This window comes from Prinia subflava, chromosome 5, assembly GCF_021018805.1.
Source record: "Prinia subflava isolate CZ2003 ecotype Zambia chromosome 5, Cam_Psub_1.2, whole genome shotgun sequence".
NCBI classification, from domain to species: Eukaryota; Metazoa; Chordata; class Aves; order Passeriformes; family Cisticolidae; genus Prinia; species Prinia subflava.
This window is the reverse complement of record NC_086251.1, coordinates 34006230-34025553: the sequence shown is the minus strand read 5'-3', so window position 1 is coordinate 34025553 and position 19324 is coordinate 34006230. Positions and strand designations below refer to the sequence as shown.

At 34.3% G+C, this 19324-nt stretch overlaps 1 protein-coding gene across 3 annotated transcripts in view; it reads right to left on the bottom strand.

The window, feature by feature from the left end:
* Positions 1-19324, bottom strand: part of DPH6 (diphthamine biosynthesis 6) — a 192737-nt gene that overhangs the window by 111517 nt on the left and 61896 nt on the right. For all 3 annotated transcript variants that reach the window (XM_063398831.1, XM_063398829.1, XM_063398832.1), the window contains exons 7-10: positions 16251-16345; positions 10772-10859; positions 2685-2838; positions 1652-1783 (exon numbers count right to left, since the gene is read on the bottom strand). In XM_063398831.1, coding sequence (XP_063254901.1) covers positions 1652-1783; positions 2685-2838; positions 10772-10859; positions 16251-16345 — 469 coding nt within the window. The remainder of the gene's footprint in view (positions 1-1651; positions 1784-2684; positions 2839-10771; positions 10860-16250; positions 16346-19324) is intronic.

Below are 19324 nucleotides of genomic sequence, written 5' to 3'. Positions count from 1 at the left end.
CAAGAAGTAGCATTTAAGAACTTTAGCCTGTTTTAATGTGGTAAAAATCCACAGTTTCCTTCAAGCTTATGAAACTTCACCATGATACAACTACATCAGAGCTGCACTATATTATACAAAGCACATCAATCTTTGTGATCTTCCAATCACATCTAAAAAAAGTTTAATGTGAGAATTTAAGAAAACAAATGTATAAACAGCAATATACGGCATTCCATTGCATTCTCAGCTTCACAGAATTCCATCCATTCTACAGAACGTTTCATAGTATCTAGTAATAAATTTCCATTTCCAAATCCTTTTGTCAGCACCCACTCACTTTACAGGTGGTTAATTCAGTTAACTCAGCAAAGAGTTTAAAAGTACTGTGCTTATTCCATTCTCACCACAGTGAAGCTGAATAGCTGTAGAGATTTGAAATATGTGCTCAGAAAAAGCCTCGTGCACATTCGCAGATTAAGTTTCTCAGAAACAAATTGTTTTGTTTGTCATGACAGAACCATAATTCATTCAGTTTCCACATCCATTTCCAAAAGGAGAACAACTAAAAGAAACATGACATTTTCTGCAAAGGATAATAAAACTACTTTTTTTTTTCCTTGCCATCACAGAGGTACTGCAAATAATCTGCTGAAAGCAGTAGGGTACTGCAGTAGTTAGGCACAACCTTTTTTGGCAAAATTACATAATGTTTGTACAAGCAAACTTCCATTCAAATATGAGAAAAAAATAAGACTGCACAACACCTTTGCTTCACTTTATAGATGATATGCAGATTTACACTAAAATTTATTGCCTTTTTCAGTAAAAGTCCGATCATCTCCACCTTGGTGATTTCCAAACAATCAAAAAACTAGCTATATGACCACCTACCAAGTATAACTTTGCTTCTGAAAAAAAATTCTAGTGTTTCTTTATCATCCTATATTCAATCATGAATACTCAGCTGCACATGCAAAAAAATAAAATATGATAGGACAGCATCTCATGCAAATTCATAACCAGGAATGTGAGTTTATCCACTTAGATACTAAAAATTATTTCCATTTTTGTGAATGAAAAGAAGCCTGTACAAAAATACTTTACTTAAACTTTAGAATGAAAAAATACAAAACAAAAACTTGAACATTTTATTTTATATGTCAGAGTCTTGTAAGGAACCTGGATTTCATGATTCCCAAGACAGCAATACTGCCTTTACATCAGGAATACAAACGAGATTTACTGCTACTGACCTAATCCTAGATGCCAAAATGTATATCAGCTTTCTAGAAAACTTAATTTAAAATTATGAAAGCTACAAATGCTTAAGCAAGCAGACAGCATCTATAGCACACATACTTACTCGCATATATTATATATTTCAAGAATGCTATAAAGTGAGCAAGTACTGTGGAAACAGTGTTTTTACAGTGATATGAACACTAGTTTGACTTTCCAGGGTCTTCAAAGCCAGTCAAATTATGATGTGTTAAATATTAAAGCTGGCAGTCTTGATATCAAAGGTTCCAATCAAATGAAAAATGAGATGACAAACCAACAACCACAACATATAAAGTTATAAAACCACATAAAAACACACATTTTTCCTGAAGACCATATTAAAAACACAATGAATGACAGCAGATAATGTATTAACTAAATAAAGCACCTCTGAGAGAAGAAAATGCTTCCCGTGCTGCATCTTGAGCGTTTTTATCCTTTGACGGAAGGAAGTGGGCAGTGATACCTGCAAACCACTGGTAACCACTCAGGGATTTTCCAGAATTTTGCAATGTCTTAGCTATGGGAAATGAAGAGGAAAAACAATGGTTATAACAACGAAAGGTTTCAGATTAACCAAGGATACATTTCAAATTGTTTAAGGAAGAAGAACTTCCTTAAGAAGAAGACAGAAAAGAAACTCACAAACTGTAAAAACATCTTCCAAAATATTTACCAACAGATATAAAAGTAAGGGTTCTGGTAGCAAAGCTCCCAAACCCTTCTCCAACACTGCCTTCACAAAATATGCATGCAAGTAGCTCAATAGCTGTGAAATTCAGTACTTTTTCTCCTCCTTTCCATTTCTGCTGATCTTTTACAATTTCTCAACCTGTTTGGTTGCAGATTTGGCACAGGGTGTGACACTGAAAAGCCAATATTTTCGAAAGTATCCAAGTGGCATAAAAACAGATTTTCAAACTTATATGCCAAATTTTACTTCAAGTTAGTTGCTTAACCTGGTTCTGATAATCTTTGCAAATGTATATTATGTTTAGACATTTTTAAAGCCCACCAAGCATTTATCCATATTCAAAAAATACCAAAGATCTAAATACTGTTCAATACCCAAACCCTATTAGCTGTGAAACTTGGTTTTCAGGAAGTTTACTCATCTATGTATGTAGTATAATAGAAATGTTGTGTATTTCCAGGAGGAGGAGAGGGAAAGAAAAAGGGAGAGAAAGAAGGAAAAAAAAAGTGTTATGCTCCTATAAACTAACTTGAAAAGATTGACTTCTACAGATTCATTGATTATTATCAGAAAAATGCATTCTAGTAGGATCTCTTTTTTCAGACTAATTACTATGGGTCAAGCACATGTTTTTCAGGGAGTGCTTGTATAGTAATTACTATATTCCACCTGGGATGAAATAGTCCATCTTTTAATCTAAATTTTTCAAAAACTGTGCAAAACTCACTGAAATTCAAAGAATTATGTTTCAAAGTCTTCCAGATGACTGGAATATTTTTCAGTGGTTCATACTCTTCTGACGAAGGGAAAATATCATCCTCTGTGCAGCTTATCTCACAAGAACAGCTACTAACCACAAAAGTACCTGAGGATTCTTCCTGCTTGAGACAAACATAAAGTAAGCAAGTAAACAGCATGTCAAGCAGTATGAAATGAGCATATTTTATCATTCAAATCCATGTTTAAGTTACAAAAAATACTATAGCTCAAAAGGTACATATCACAGAACAATTCACGAAAGAATAGCAGTAGGATTTCCCATGAGATGGCAAAATTGGTAAAACATAATGTACTCCTGTTGACATATCAAATGGAAAAAAAACGGACTTAGTAACTGAGGACAGTAGATATGAAAAACTACAAGACCCTAGAATAAAGAGAAAAATTATTGTTATGAAGAAGTGGTATCCCACAATTACATACAACTCAACTATGTTTGCAAAAAAAGTATAAACGAAGTGAACAAAGGAACAAAAGCACACAAGTAATAATTTTATAATTAACATTGTCATTAAATACTTGAAATAGAGCAAAAGATTAATGAGAAAGTTTTAAAACTTCTTGGAACAACGAATGAAGGCAGTCTATGTAAAAAAAATCTTTCTATTATCTCACAAATACTATCCTTTCTATCAAATGCTTTGGTATGAGCTGAGATAACAGAAAAATGCTTTTCCCATGATCTATACATTGAAATAATTTCTTGACAAGGAAGGAAAATCATTCTGACCAAATGCTTTCTCAGGACCAGGAAGAGAAAACTACGCACTGTACCTTTTAAAGCAAAATTCACAGGCAGAAAGCTTACTGACAAGTCTTCAACAATTCTGTGCTCATTACATTGTCAACATGCCACATAGTTACAGCATACATTTTTGTGTGTTTTTTTTTTAATTTGCTTTTTAATTTTAGAGCAATCAGAACCCTTACTCTCTCCCACCTGATTTTCCAATCAGCCTAATGTGCAGAGCATGTTGAGTTTTGGACCACTAGCTGGGGTAATACCACCTGTCTATCTAAAAGCAATAAGAATTATGACAGAATTTACCTAGAAACTGTAATCAAACACCATTGCACACTGCAATGCCAGTTTCTATCAATTAAATTTCTTCCCAAAGATTTCAAATTTCATTTAATATCTGAACTATGCATTTTACTGCAGGCTTATTAAATACTAAATTCACAAAAATTATAATAAATCCAAATAAAGCAAGATAAAAAGTTGACAAAACGTGAAAACTTTGACAATCCTTAAATAGGGATTTGAAACATCTGAATATTTCTTCAGCTGATAAATTCGTGTTCCATGCAAAATGTCATTTAAAAAGAATATTAACATTATATAGTGAAGTAATTTTAATTTTCTTAATTTTACTGTATTTTTTTCCTTCCTGTGGAAAATAAAACATATTTTATTCCAACTCTAAAGATTTCTCTTCATATTCATCACAAAAAAAGTCAGAAAAATAAAGGCAGAAAACTGAAGTATGCATCAGAAATCTGTCATAACTCAACTTGTACCTCAATATTTGACTTCACTGAAGTGTAAAAGGATCCAGTTAAGTTAAAGAAGTGCATTAGGAAATTTTGAGAAAAGGCTAAATTACAAAAAGATCATTATCTGTGAGAGGAAGCTCAGTTTTGCTGAATTTAAAAGAGGTCATAGGTAGTTTTACAAGCACTGTAAACACTATGTCTATTATCTAAGAGGAGCAGATGTTCTTTGATTGGAATTCGTTTTATTCATTCCTCCAAGAAAGACATGAAAGTTAAGGCAATAATCTACTTTACATGAATCAATTGTACATCAGGGGTTAAAAGAAGTCAAGAAGATGAAAGATAATAGCCCAGACAAAAACTGCAATTTAGCACAAACATGACATGCATTCCAACATTCCAACAGACAAGCATCCAGCAGTGGCTGTACCATTTCTCACTCACTGAATTACACCTTTGACTATTGCCACCAGTGGGTGCATTTTGCCATTATCCAGAGGGAAGCCTGACTGCTCCTAAGCCTTCAGGTATGACTTAAAAGAAGTGGGAACACAAATCTGTAATTGAAAAAGATCTTAAGATGGTTTAAGCTACAAGAACCAAGAAAATTAAATTATTTTAAAGTTTTTTGGTTTTTTATCTACAAGATAGCACTTCATGGAGATATACAGTGTATAGCATTATCATATGCCAGAAGTGCTACCACTTGCTTCTTGCAAATTGTTTTTCTACTTGTTTTACTAAATAAATTACTTTCACTGAGTAATTCGTAGCATCCACCATGAAACAATCAATTTGTATTGTAGCATGGGCATTCAGGGGAGTTCTAATGTAACACCTGCAGAGTTTGCACCTCTTGGTCCTACCCCCAAGTAAGCCTGAACAGACACGGTGATATAAATACACTGCTGCTTTAGTTTTTGTTTTTATATCACCTGGATTTTAACTTCACTGTGCCATAAAAATCCATCAGAAGGGAAACAAACCCTGTTAGCCAGAAAGGAAAAAGTTCCAGCTTGCCAGTTTTTTACTCCCTTTTATTATGCTTTACATAATCACCTTTGAAGAGGACTAGAGACACAAATATCTTCCGAGGCTACTGTTAAAGATCTGTAACTTCTCTCCATTCCGTAACCTGGAGGACCAAATTTATATGCTCTGCAAGTGAACATGAAAAGAGCACCTATTCTATTTTTATGCCACCAGTTAAAATGCTTTCATCTACACTTCTAAACATGACTTCTGCAAGATGTGGTTCATAAAAAAAATCATGTGTATGGAGTGAGCCTCACAGACTCTATCACAACGGGTTTGTTATAACACAGAGAACTCCCCTGTAGCTTTGTAAAATATCCCAAACTGATGCCATGTGAAATTTTCATATCATCTACAGTCAGATCCCTTTTTCCTAAGTAACTCTGTAGTTTACAAATAATTTAGCTTCTATCAATACTTCTTCACAGAGATAAATAAAATTATATATCTGTGTTTCCACACATACATAAAAACCTGGTCAGTTGCAAAAATTTTGGAAATTACTGTGAAATATCAGAAATCTCTTATAAGATGCAAAATCTGTAAAAATTTAGGGATGTCTGTTGATTTCAATGCCTATGATGCATCACAATGACTCACTCAAGGCTCCAAAAACATTTGCAATCAATCACTTCCCACAGCAGCACAATTGCAGGCTGTATTAGGTGTAGAACCTGGCACTCGAGGAACGACAGGCTCAATGCCAGCCTAAGTAGAGCTGCCATAGTCTGTTTAGTAGCTATATCTAAATCCATACAAATGTTGGTCTTCCATTCCTCTCAGTAGAGGAAGTAAGCTAAGAAGCTAAAACTTATAGACTGCCACAAACAGAGTAACTTTCCCTGAATAATATTCTCATCACTTTAAAAAGAAAAAAAAATCAAGCTTGCTATAATGACATTTTAATTAAATCTTACAGAACCTATTTTATCACATAACATTTCCATGTTACTTCACAGAAGCAATATATTTTCCCATTTGTTACACAGTTTCTCCCACACCCACTGTACATTGTGATACCAACCTAATTTTGGATCAGAGCCTGCATGCATGCATACACTTAACTATATTCACATAACTCATGTCATTGATGCAAGTGCGCTCAGAATGAAGTTAAGCAAATGCACGAGTGTTCCAAGATCCAAATTCTCCTGTTGAAAAAGCCTTGGAGCTAGGACTTTGACTGATATAGCTGAAATTCCATGCAGTGGTCTTTTATGAAAACAACAGATTGTCTTTTTAAAAAGCTTACATTCTCTGCTACAGAAACTGGTATAAAAACCTATCACAACACAATTCTAAAACTGATAACTCTCCCACTGAGCAGCAATGAGAATAGAGTGGAGCAGAGAGCTCAGAAGACAACAGATTATGATAATCTCTCTATTCTTTGTGATGTACCTTGAATAACAGAACTCCTTGAAATAAATATGAGAGAGATCACATGTATCTTGCATTGAGTACAATATACAGAATCATAGGAAAGAAAGTCCTTTACTACAAAATACTTTCAAATAAAGTACCTTCATTATGAAAAGAGAACTAAAATTATCTTTTCTCAGAGAACTGGTCTGAATTTGCAATCAAATAGAGTAGAAAAGAAAATCCTTTATGCATTATCTTAGTGTTTGAAATACATCAGAGCACAAAAAAGGGTTTGTGGTATTTGTTATCAAGTTTTGAAAACAACACCACAAGGGTTACCTATATTCTTATGATGCAGAAGGGAAACTAAAGGCTGCCTAGGAGAAGTATTGTTCAATGATGACAAAGTATTCAAAAAATGCTACCCACAATGCCACCAACAAAAAATATTTTGAAACTTGAAATTCCTTCCTAGTTCCCCTGACATCACTGACAAAGTCTAATTCTAGAGCTAAAGTTCTAAATGTAGATTAACTAAAATAATTAATGAGGAACTGGACAGAAATAGGCTACAATGTTCAATCATATATAACCTATAGGATTACTTACCTTTAGTACACATGGCACACAAATATGTCCTGAGAACCTTTTCTAAATTTACGTGTTACAGAACTGTACAAGTGTTTTTAAAATCTTCTCCAAAATGAACTGTACAATAGATCTCCTGCCATTTAACAGGGGCAAACTGCCTGCTCTTCTGACATGTGCTGCAGCTACAAGGTCAAGATCCTTTACAAACAGTAAAACACAATATCCGTTTATAAGGTAACACAATGTCTATTATAAGAAAAAGCAGCAGCAGGCATGATTCCTGTATCTTTCATAGGCAAACGGGCTCCTTTCTTCTGCAAAGTCTAGAGATAAAACTACACGATTCCCTCTAATTCTGAACTGTTCAAACTTAAGGGGCTGCAGTTTCCCATGTATTGTTTGATATGTGTGTGCTCCTACTCCCTGAAACAAAATATTCATTATTAAATGTGGGAAAGAGCACATGTGAAAGCAGGAACAATAGCTAGGACGTTCACTACTGTCATCAGAAGTATGTTCCCATCTGCAGAAGCTCCAATAGCTTTCATTTCTGTTTCTCATCTTTACAAAGCTCACATAATAAAGTAAAAGAATATAGCAGAAAATAAAAGCAAGTTCACTGTGCTGACAAAGTAAAAAAAAAAGTTTCACAGTCATATTTTTCCTAATTGAAAATACTCAGAATTTAATTTTTATTAAGTAGAAGGCAAATACACCTAATTCAAAGATTCTAGAATATGTTTCAGAAATTGACTCCCTCAAAAAAAATTCTACATTTTAACTGTATGAAGCCACTATCTTGGCAAAGTAAAATACTGAGGAAACTAGATGTCTATGTTATAGTGGTGACCTTGTTTTTTATCCTAAAGAGGCATTCCCAAATTTTGAGCATTAGTGTTTATTACCATTCTTATTTATTCTTAATGTTTTAGCAAAACGCCTACAAAAATTGTTTACCAAATTTTTAATAGTTTTAATAATAAAATATAGTATTTATTTCTCTTTAGTCTTTTCTGCATGACTATTTATGAAAGTAAAATGGGTATGTTTTAAAAAAAGCTTCAATTATTATGCAAAAAACATCTTGAAATTGCACAGAAATATATTAAACCAGAACAGTGAGTACAATGTTATGTTCCCCTAGGCACAAGGGCTCATTTTGCTGCCAGAAACAATCTAAACCAAATTTCTAGGCAAGCTTTGTAGTCAAACATGAAGAGATTTAGCTAAAGAAAATGAATTATAGAGGAGGAAAGACAGCAGAGACCAAGGTGCACTAGCTTTAATTGCAAAATGATTTTAAAAGTAAATTCAAGGAATGTAAAATTAACATCTATGGCAAATAACAAAGACAAAACTAATATACAATACAGTTAAAAATATGTTTATCTCAAAGCAGAAAAGAGAACAAAACTGATGTCATAATTCTTATTAGAATTACACTTCACTGTGGAGTCTATTAATATTTTCTACAAAACGCTTACAAAAGTAGCTACTTTTACACATTGTTCATAATGGTGTATTATTTTTCCCAATTTTCAGTAATCCCTTGAAAGCCTCAAACTAAAATTAGTTCTTCTGAAGCAGTTTTTTTCCTGAAGTACTTTATTATTATAGGATTGGCTGTTAAGTGCTGAATACTAACCAATACTTAAATTTTTCCACAGGCTTATAAGCCTCAAATAGTGAGCAAAAGTACAATACTACAGGCATATCAGCCTTGAAGGCATGCCTTTATTATTATGTAGTTAAACGATGCTAACAGTTATGGTCTGAAAGACTGACTGGTTCTCCATATTTATAACTTCTCAAAAACTTAGCTTATTTTATCACAACATAGAATAATCTATAGCCAAAAAATATTAATGCTTTTCCTTATGAGACAACCACTGTAAAAATTAGACTACTTTTCTTTTAAATATACATTAGTTTATATACCAAAATTCAGGGCAAGCTGCTGCAAACCTTACCCCCTTGCAAAGTGAGACAGGTTTGTCTAAAACGGATTGAAAATAAAATTTACTGCAACATTCCCTGAAACTGTGAGGCTTTAACCAAATCTAGAACATCTACATAAGAAGGGAAAAAGAGCTACTGAACAGATAAAACTAAAATCTTGATTTTTATATCAAATGTTATGCATTTTAATATGATTTCCCCCTGATTTATGTAAAGCTTTGTGGTTTTCATTTTCCCTGGCCTGTCACATTGTAGTGATGTATTGTACATTTTAGCATCAAGTTTGCCATGAGCAATAAAATCAGTGCCCCCAAAGAAATATCAGTATATTATCAGTCTTCTCCACCATGCCACATTCCCAAATTTTCCTTTATTCAGCCTATTTGGTTTTGCTTCACATCGTTTATATCCTTTTCATAGTCTCCCACACAAATATTTAATGTTTTATTTTTGAAAGAAATCCAAAACTAGAAATTGACAGGATGAAATATTATTTACTTTCCAAGGCGAAATGAGGCCATCATGGAAGAAAAACACTGAGGTATTTTATCTGTTTGAAACAATAACATTAAAAAACAAAACAAAACAGACAAAAAAAACCCCCAAAAACCCCCACAAAAAACAGAGAGGGAAGAGGGAAAGGCATGATGTATTGAAAGACATGGAGGAAATGTTGTCTAAGAGACATGAAATTTGAAATACCAGTAGAATAATGTTCTGTAACAATTTCTGCACTTCCATCATTAAAGTGCAGAAAGACATAGGAAGAGCTATAAAAAGATGACTGCAACAATAGAAGAAAGATCATGAAGCACTCTCTTCAACAAAACACTAGTACTTGTGGAGGCTCAGGAAGAAACAAAAAATTTAGCCGTTAAATAATAAAATGAAAAATAGAAAAGTGACTACAAACTCAAAGAAAAATACTGTCTCTTTTGACCTTAGTTCTGCTCACATGAAAGTCTGCAACATTTAAACCACTGGAGCTCCTATTCATGTTCTGCTCTTTCTACAGAATCATATGTTAATAGAATTAATTCCAATGAACTAATAATAATTCCTTTTAAATTTTTGACCAAGATAATCTCCATATGACAAGAAGTCATTCATTAGATATATTTCTCATATGGAAAAAAACCTAAACCCAGAACATTCAAAACTCAAACACTTACAGGTCAGCAAGTTTTTAAATCATCCACTTTACAAAAGAAACATCAAAAAGGGATGCCACCTCCCAACAAATCAATACTGTTCATATGGTTTCCTAATACAGTTGTGTTCCACAGTGCAGCTGTTCTACCCAGGCTGCATAGGAGCTTGACTGAACCACACTGACTGAGCACTTGAGGTTTCAAGACAAAAAATGCCACACAAACATACTACCTCTATTCATTCACTTGACACAAGTGTGTTTGGTCTTTCCTAAGGGTAAGTTCTAAAATTCAGCTAAATATATACATTGTTATTTAAATGTAACACCTATATTTACATGAGAATATGATGGTACACTCCAAATTGTGACAAAACTACACAATTAGAAAGCATGCATATAGCTTTATAGGAAAACAACATTTGCAGCTTACTTGCCTTACTCTCCAGGTGTAGTTTTAAAAAATGAAGGTAGGCCACAGGTGCAAATGCATCAGCTGAATGCATGACCACCTCGGCTGAATCTCTGAAAGAGAAATTTTTTATCATCAAATAGTATAGTACATAATTTTATATAGAGACAACATTTAGTCACTGTATAACACAAAATCTCAGCTAACTCATTGAAATACTATTAATTTCTTATGAATATCTTCATATAAATTAAGAAAAAGTAGTTTGCTATATAAAATCATATTGTTGCACAATATATTACCTTCAAGAATTTTCAATTTTCAAAAGGAATAAAGTTTATTTCCTATGTGAGCTGGCACCAGAGATGCAGCAACAACCACAGAACCACAGATTAAATACAAAGAGTCAGCTTGTTTTTGTTGCCTCTCCACCTGGGACCCCTGAAGCAGCATTCAGGCAGGGACGCAAAAGAAGGGACACAGGTACTGCAGAGACTTGTTCCGTGCTAGAGCATCACCAAACCTGCAGGTCTCACCTGTATCTCAGGGATTTGCACAGGAGCAATATCCCAGTGTGCTCTGATCTTTACCACAGCCAGGCAGGAATCTCAAGCACGTGCAATGAGGCCCCATAGTCTATCACAGGCCTACGTTATCTAAATACAGATGCTCTATTCATCCAACACGTGAGGCCAAAAACAACTACTGTGATAGTGTTTTTGACACCCCAGCTGCAAGTCACTTGAGCATATTTACAACCCTCCTTGCCAATCTTATACTATTTTCCTACACTTCCAGACCAATATTAAGAGAATTAGCTGTAGTCTATAACAGTATAAACTACACTGTGTTTTAGATCCCAGAGATTAGTATATAAAGCAATCTTTAAATTTCATCAACAGGAAATTCTTCAAAAGTCCATTGTTTTGATTAATGCTTGAGGATTTAATTTCTGAAGTATTAAAAACACATAGTATTGCACACTGAGAAACTGACTGATCCAGCCATCTTGCATCTGATAGTGAAGACTACTAGACACAACTTTTTAATGCCAAATGTGTTAGTAACAATGTTAAATTTCCTGTTTGCTGATTCAAATTAGTTAATTTTAGTTTTCATTTTTACAGACACAATCTGTCACACTTTGATTCACAAGAGGCAGTATCTGTTATATCCATCTGCACGGTTTTACTACTTAAGAAAAAGGTAGCTCTAAGAAACAAACATCAGAAGGTGAGAAACTCAAGGAAAACATAAGAGAAATTCATATACAGTACAAGGAAATCTTAAAATTGTTGAAAATAAGGCTAAGGGCACACATAATTTTCCAGAAACCATGGTGCCCTCATGGCGTTCAAAGAGATGCTATAGATAGATTTCCAGTAATACTACATAAAACCAATACAAACTCAAAGCAGTTGAAGCTTTGGCCAGATCCCAGTTCCTCAATAAAAGTGTAAAATTAACAGAAGTATCTGTTCTATAAAATGTGTTTTAGGATTTGAAAATAACAAAATGTCACACAATAATGACAAATACCTTTAACATAAGAAGATCCACTTTAAGCAAACTTTTAAAGTATTTTGATAAATAGGGCTCAGCTTCATTCTTGAGAGTTATTATTAAGATTCTTTATGATTAAAGTATTGTTTATATTTATTTATGTAAGATATCTCACACATACTTCTTTATGATTAAAATCATTCTTTTCAAATGACAATGGTATCTTCTAATTCTAACAGAAACAGGTAGAAAAAAAAAATAAGTGGAAAGCAGAGTAGTTCTGTTTACATCCAATTAGTCTCCAATTAAAAAACTAATGAAATCCTGAACTAGACATGTCATATCCAGCTTGGGAAATAGTAAAAGAACCCCAACCAACTCAAAAACCAGGAAAAGCAGAGATTTAAAACAGTAATTTGAGATACCCCAATAAATTACATAAGGCCATTTCACACTAAAAGCCTGAATTTTGAGTAGGAACTTGACTATCTAAGATGACTCATTTTGATTGTAATGGAAACAGGAATTTTGCTAAGGAAATATTCAGAAGACTGAAAGAAAAAGAATAGTTGAAAAAGTGTCTCCATCAGCTATTTGTTTTGAAATCAAAATCATCTGATCTCTCAAGACTTCTTGAAGATGTAGAAAGCATCCAATGATTTTCTAACACTTTCTCGGGATAAATAGATCAAGTTAGAATAAGACAGAGTACAATCAATGCTTCTCAGTACATGACTGTTTTTTCATGTTTACAGAAATTATAATTTTATGATTTTGCCTTTAACTCCAAACCTAGAATTGCAAGCTTAAACACAGAGCCAATAGTAAGGTATATAAAGGAAAATAGTACTTCCCAAATATTTCAAATGTGACAATTTACTCTCCAAAAGATCAAATTATTCTGTGTTCCATAAACAAATAGGCCTTTATCACAAGAGTAGATATTAAACAGTGTTCATATAGATGAGAACTAGATTGTTAAAATGTCACGAAATGTTGATCAATTGTACTTTAAATATCAGTATAAGGACAGGAAATACTTGGTACATTTCAAACACTGAGAGGAGGAAAGATGACAACTGAATTGTAACAGACTACCTGGGGCAACCAGATAAACCCCAATCTGACCCTTGTTTAATATTTCGGTTGTAAGAATTTGCTTTCACTGCTAGATATTGTTTATTTTCAAATATATGTTTCACTCAATCTGTCACGCTTCCTTTGTGAGGCACATTTTTTAATGAAGACAGAGAAGAATGGCAAGAATTCAACTTAACATTCAGAATTAAAATTCGTCATACAGTCTTACATTAAAGAGACTCCCATTTCTCCATAGTAAGTAACAGTCAAGGTTGTATTTTATTTTTTCTGCTGAGCCAGCATATTTCTTTATTTTGCAAGAATATACTATAGAAACATATTTTGCCAAGTTTAAGAGGGCAAAAATCATTGACCAGTGAAAACACTACCTGCAAGTAGTGTTACAAATGAAAGGCATACTAGAATTTATCCTGTTGTTTTAGCTTTATGTGACAAGGTTTCGGTGGCAGGGGTAGTGTTCAGAGGTGGTCTCTATGACATAAGACCAAGGGATGCTCAGCTCATCACCAACATTGGTGGTGTCTCAGCCATAACATATTTTAAAACTATGCTGCAACAGGAGTGAGGAAAACATGGCAGAGACAGCCCTGCAGACACCAAGGGCAGTGCAAAAGAAGTCAGCGGAGGTGCTTCAAATGCCAGAACAGATTCTAGGTAGCCTATGGAAAAGACCATGGTGAAGCAGGTTGTTCCCCTGCAGGCCAGGAAGGACCACACCAGAGCAGATCCACACACACTGCAGTCTGTGCAGGAACCCACACAGAAGCAGTTTTTCTGACAGGACTGAGTCCTGTGGAAGACCCATGAGGAGCAGTCTGTTCCTGAAGGACCATACTCCATGGAAAGCACATGCACTGGAGCAGTTCTTGAAGAACTCTCTGATGGGAAGGACACACATTGTAACAGTTCATGAGAGAGTCATGGAAAAGACCCAGGCTGGAGCAGGAGAAAAGTGTGAAGAGAAGCGGGCAGCAAAGACACAGAGTTATGAACTGACCAGAGTTTCATTGTCTACCTCCTTGCACTGCTCATGTAGAAAAGTCAGGAATGAGGAAGTGAAGTTAAGCTGGGGAATAACAAGGTAAGGAGAGAAGGTGTATTTACTTCCCACTATTCTTTTTTTTTTTTTTTAATTAAAATTGGCAATAAATTAAATTATTTTTCCCCAATTGAATGTGGTTTCCCATGACAGTAACTGGTAAGCCATCACATTGCTCTCCTCTTGACCTACAAATCTTTTCATCTTCTTTTCTCTCCCTGCCTTCCTAAAGAGGAAGACTGAGAGGAGCTTGGTGGGAACCTGGCAGCCAGCCAAGGTTAATCCATCATACCAGTTTTGAAGGCAAAAGTATTCTTCAATGTCTTCCTCAGAAACTTTTAACTCAGGAGATGTTTGGAGTTGTTAATGAATTTAGGGATCTTGAAAATCCTGACAGATTTTAACCTCTAAGTTGTAATGCTTACAACTCCATTTAAGTTTTAAAAATTGTATCAAGATGTAGTCCTGCTTTAGGAATGGTACTCCCAAATTCAGTGCCCCCACTGAGACTCTCCAAAATCACACACTTCTCTCTTTCCCTGTCCCCTGCCCCTGTTTTCTACTCCCCATGTGGTGGAACGGAGCCGAGAACTGGAGGCACAAAAGGCCAGTGTAGCTATTCAGTTTTCATTACAGAAATGTATATTTAAAACTAATTGAATAACTGTTTAAAAGTCTACTGTGCCATATATTATTAAATACTCACTGTTTAAAAATTTTGTCTTTTATGTATTTTTTGTGCTTTTATTTTTAACTTTTATTATTTGGAATATCACCAAGAAAAATAAAGACAACTCAGCCAGACCACTTTTGCTTCAGCTTTACCTAGTCATTTGAACTGTCTTAATATCACTGATAGCCAGATACACATTTTGAATATATTATATTTCTACTTAAACTGCTCTTTGGCTGATCCCCAACCAAGGGCATAATCAACCAGTATTTCAGTGGCGATCTGGCAGATTAGCCGCCAATGCTTTAACCTCTTTGTCTATTGATCTTCTCCTCCCAAATGCCGTGCAATGAAATGGAGCTAACAGTTCCTGGTTCTCTATTCCTTACACAGACAGATCCCAGTCTTACAGAAAAGTGAAACAAATGGACCTGCACCATGAAAACCTTAATTGTGTCTATGCTCTATAATCTGGATCTGCACTAAGATGACTGAGAATCAATCACCAATAAATCATTACTGGTCTGTTTATTTGCTTCAGAAAAAGAACAGCAGTCAAAATATTTTATTTGAAGCAAGCAGGCCTAGCTACTTTACAGGCTAATAAGAAACAAGACACAAATATTTTCCACAGTTCACTACACAGATTTGAGCAATTAATGTCAAAGGAACAAACTATTCAGTGTAAATGAGACTGATTCATACAAAGTTTGTATTTAAAATATCCTCTAGTAATTGAAGAGAAGTGTTTATTGTTATCATTCTAAGCTACTAAACCTATACACACACATACACAGTTAATGGAATCCACAGGCTACTGATGTGGCACTTTATCAAATTTAGCTGTAATGAAAGATAAATATTACAGGCAATTCACACTTCATGAAAGGATAAAAGTGTCAGTGTATAGGTACTAGTTTTACTGCAGGCCATAATCAGCAAGTAAACGGAAGTGCAAACGTCTACAAAGTTTATAGCCCTCTATGAACGCCTCATCATGTCAGGTATTGATTTAGGTTTCCAGAGGACTTTGCCAGTGTTAAACAACATGAGTGTCTGTGAACTTAAAGAACGTTTTACCTCTGCAAATGCCACGTGTTACCTCTTACCACCTCTAGTTGTCTCAAACTAAATCTTAAGATGCTCCCATTGCTTGAATATAAGGAAATAAAAGAAACTGTTCCTTACACAACTATTTTCTTCTTAAACAGAGGGCAGTCCAGAGTGAATGTTTCATATTCTCCTCCTTCTCCACAAACATGGACTCCATATTTCTCAGAGAGCTATCAAAAAAGAGAAATTGAAACATGCAAGTATTACACTAAAGAAGTTTATTAAACATGTTTTGCTGAAAATGTCAAAACCAGTACATACTGGTTGCTGGCTGGGGTTTAACCACAACATGTGGTCTCTCTAAAAGACTACACACTACAAGGCCGAAAAAACCCAAACATCATGCAGTCAAGTCTTGATTTCTTTTATATCTTTTACAGTGATTAAAAATTACTGATGTATTATATTTTAAGTAGAACTGGCATTGTAATATTTAGGTGAACAAATTGATTCTTAGTTCTTCTTTCTCAGTGGCCACAAAAGGTTGTTCAAACACCCATACTTGTCTTTCTTCAGCATATCTATTTCACCTGTAGGAGAAACTTTTACTGTGAATGAACACAAGAAGTAGCACTTCACATAGAAGTATACAGTGAACACATTTTATGACAACAGATTCAGAAACTGTATTACATGTTTCAGTAAATAGTTTTTCAGAAAAAACTAACAAAACAAATGAGAATTTTCTAAGTCAAAAGCAAAAAGCTAAAGTAAGATCTAAACAGAAACATGTGGTTCTTTTATAAATTGTAATTAACACACTTTCTAAATCAACATATATTTATGAATATTCTGAAGTTCTGGATATCTCACTTAAACACATAACTAAATAAACTGAAACATTCAAAATATGAGACATTACTATCTTAATCAATTCTTGCTTTACAAATGAGCAGATGTGGAGCAAGAACCAAAGTTCTTTAGCCGGAGTAAGGAGTGCATCACTGCTCAGTAGCTCACTGTCCTACTGTTTCAGTCTAGTGTACTGAGAGATAGCAATCAAGCACCAGATCTGAGCTTGGGGACACCCTCTCTTTGTCTGCAGGAGAAATTCATGTCCTCAGCAGCAGATTATATCACTTTCTAAAGTGTCACTGCAGTGATTCAAGCCAAGGCCTGTCCAGGTTTTTTAACGTTAAACAAGCACTAACATTCTGCTTTAAGTGACTCATAAGAACTTGCAGTCCTCAATTCCATTGCAAACACCAACATTACTTTTGGGAATATTTATTTAACCCCTTTATGCTTTTCCTTAGAGGAACAGAAGCCCACCCATGATGCTTCTGCAGTCAAAGTAGAAATATAGTTCCCCAGAACATCAGAGGGCTAGAAAAGTCTGTCTGAATGCTAGAAGATAATTCCAAATCTGCTGTTTCTTTTGATGCAAACATAAGACTGGATTATTTTTACATTGTAGGTTACATTTTTTATATGGTTAATATATTTATTTAGCAAGTCTATTACATATATTCTAATGATACTATATTTTTATTTTTGAAGCAGAATGTAGTTCATGTTGCTTTACAGTTCTATTTCAAAGCCTTTTGCTTAAAAACTTCAAAGAGTGTTAATAACTTCAGTTACTTAAACCAAAGGACCAAAGCGTCTTCAGCCGTTATTTTGCAGAAAAGGAAAATGCTCTGAGAGAACAATACCTTGGTAATGCTGTATGTAAATATTTTGTTCTCTGGTCCTGTAAAATCCAAATCTCTTTTGGAACATATATGAAACATTTTTTCAGTATCTTGTTATGAGAGTTATTTTTAATTTTTCCTTTCACATTTTCTTCCAAAGAAAAGGACCAAAAGAGAACCTTTAATCAAGTGCTCATTAAAAAATTACACTCCTGACATGAAAGAGAATTCCATCTGTCAACAATAGCAACAATAGCAAGGTTTCTATAGGACAAATATATCAGGAACAATTAATGTTGATGCAACAAGAATGGACAACCTTCAAAACAGTTAGTCAAAACGTTTTATTCTTACTCAATTTGAAAAAAAAACCCAAAAAAACCCACCAAAAACAAAAAAACAAACAAAGCAACAACAACAACAACCCACCAAAAAAAACAACCAAAAAAACCCCCACCAGACAAACCCTAAAGAAAACTATTAAAAAATTGAAACAGAGAAAACCAGGGAAGACCTTTCTAACTGTAACCTTTCCGCAGTGAATACATGGAGAGACTGTTTACAAATCAGTTTCAAAATTGGTAGCTCTGCTTGTAAACAGTGTCTAGAATAATTATTGGCAACTAACATTGAATACTTAGAAGATGTAAGACTAATTCTTATCTTTGTTGTGAGAAATTCTCATTTTCAATGTCACAGGCTTCAACATCACTCTTGACACCAATTATACAAGGTGCTAAAGGTTTTCAGTTCTCACAAATGTCAACAGGACCAAAAGATAGTTAGCAGCTCATAGAACAGATCCTTAATGCTGACTTAACAAAGTCAGCAATATTTTTTGTCATCAATGGCATGATAATTTTGCCTTTTAATTATCTAGAATATTATTTGAAGACCAATTATTTGGGTTTGCAAATTGGACGCTACATTAATAATAATACAACAGCATGGACTCTACATTTTATGATTGCTAAATCTGCCTTCTAGTTCAGATGAGTCAGAAAACTGCAAATTTACAAATCAAACATAACTAATGGAACGTAATCAAATCCACTTCAAACTCCAAAAGAAATCTATGATGAAACCATCCTCTAGACTACACCAAGTTTACCTTCAGTACACAATGAGACACAGGGTATACATTAAAATGAGATACATATAAATGACCAGTCCAAACTTTACCTGAAGAACAGTCTCATCTACCTCAGGAATGAAATACAAGGATTAAAGCTTCCTTCTTTAACTTTCACAATCAAAGATAAATATTTGAATTCAAGTGCTTCCTTTTTCAAGTGAAGACTTTGTTCCCAGACAGAAATTGTAAGACCTAACAAACTCTCATATTTATACAAATGCTCTTTGCATCAAGATGTTCTCATCAACTTTTGAGGCAAGCATACAAATAAACATTTTCCTACTGCCTATTGGCAGAGCCAGAATTACAGACAATACAACCATAAAGTCCATTTGCCATTCTATTAACAAATCCAAAGGAGAGTGGGATGACAACTGGAG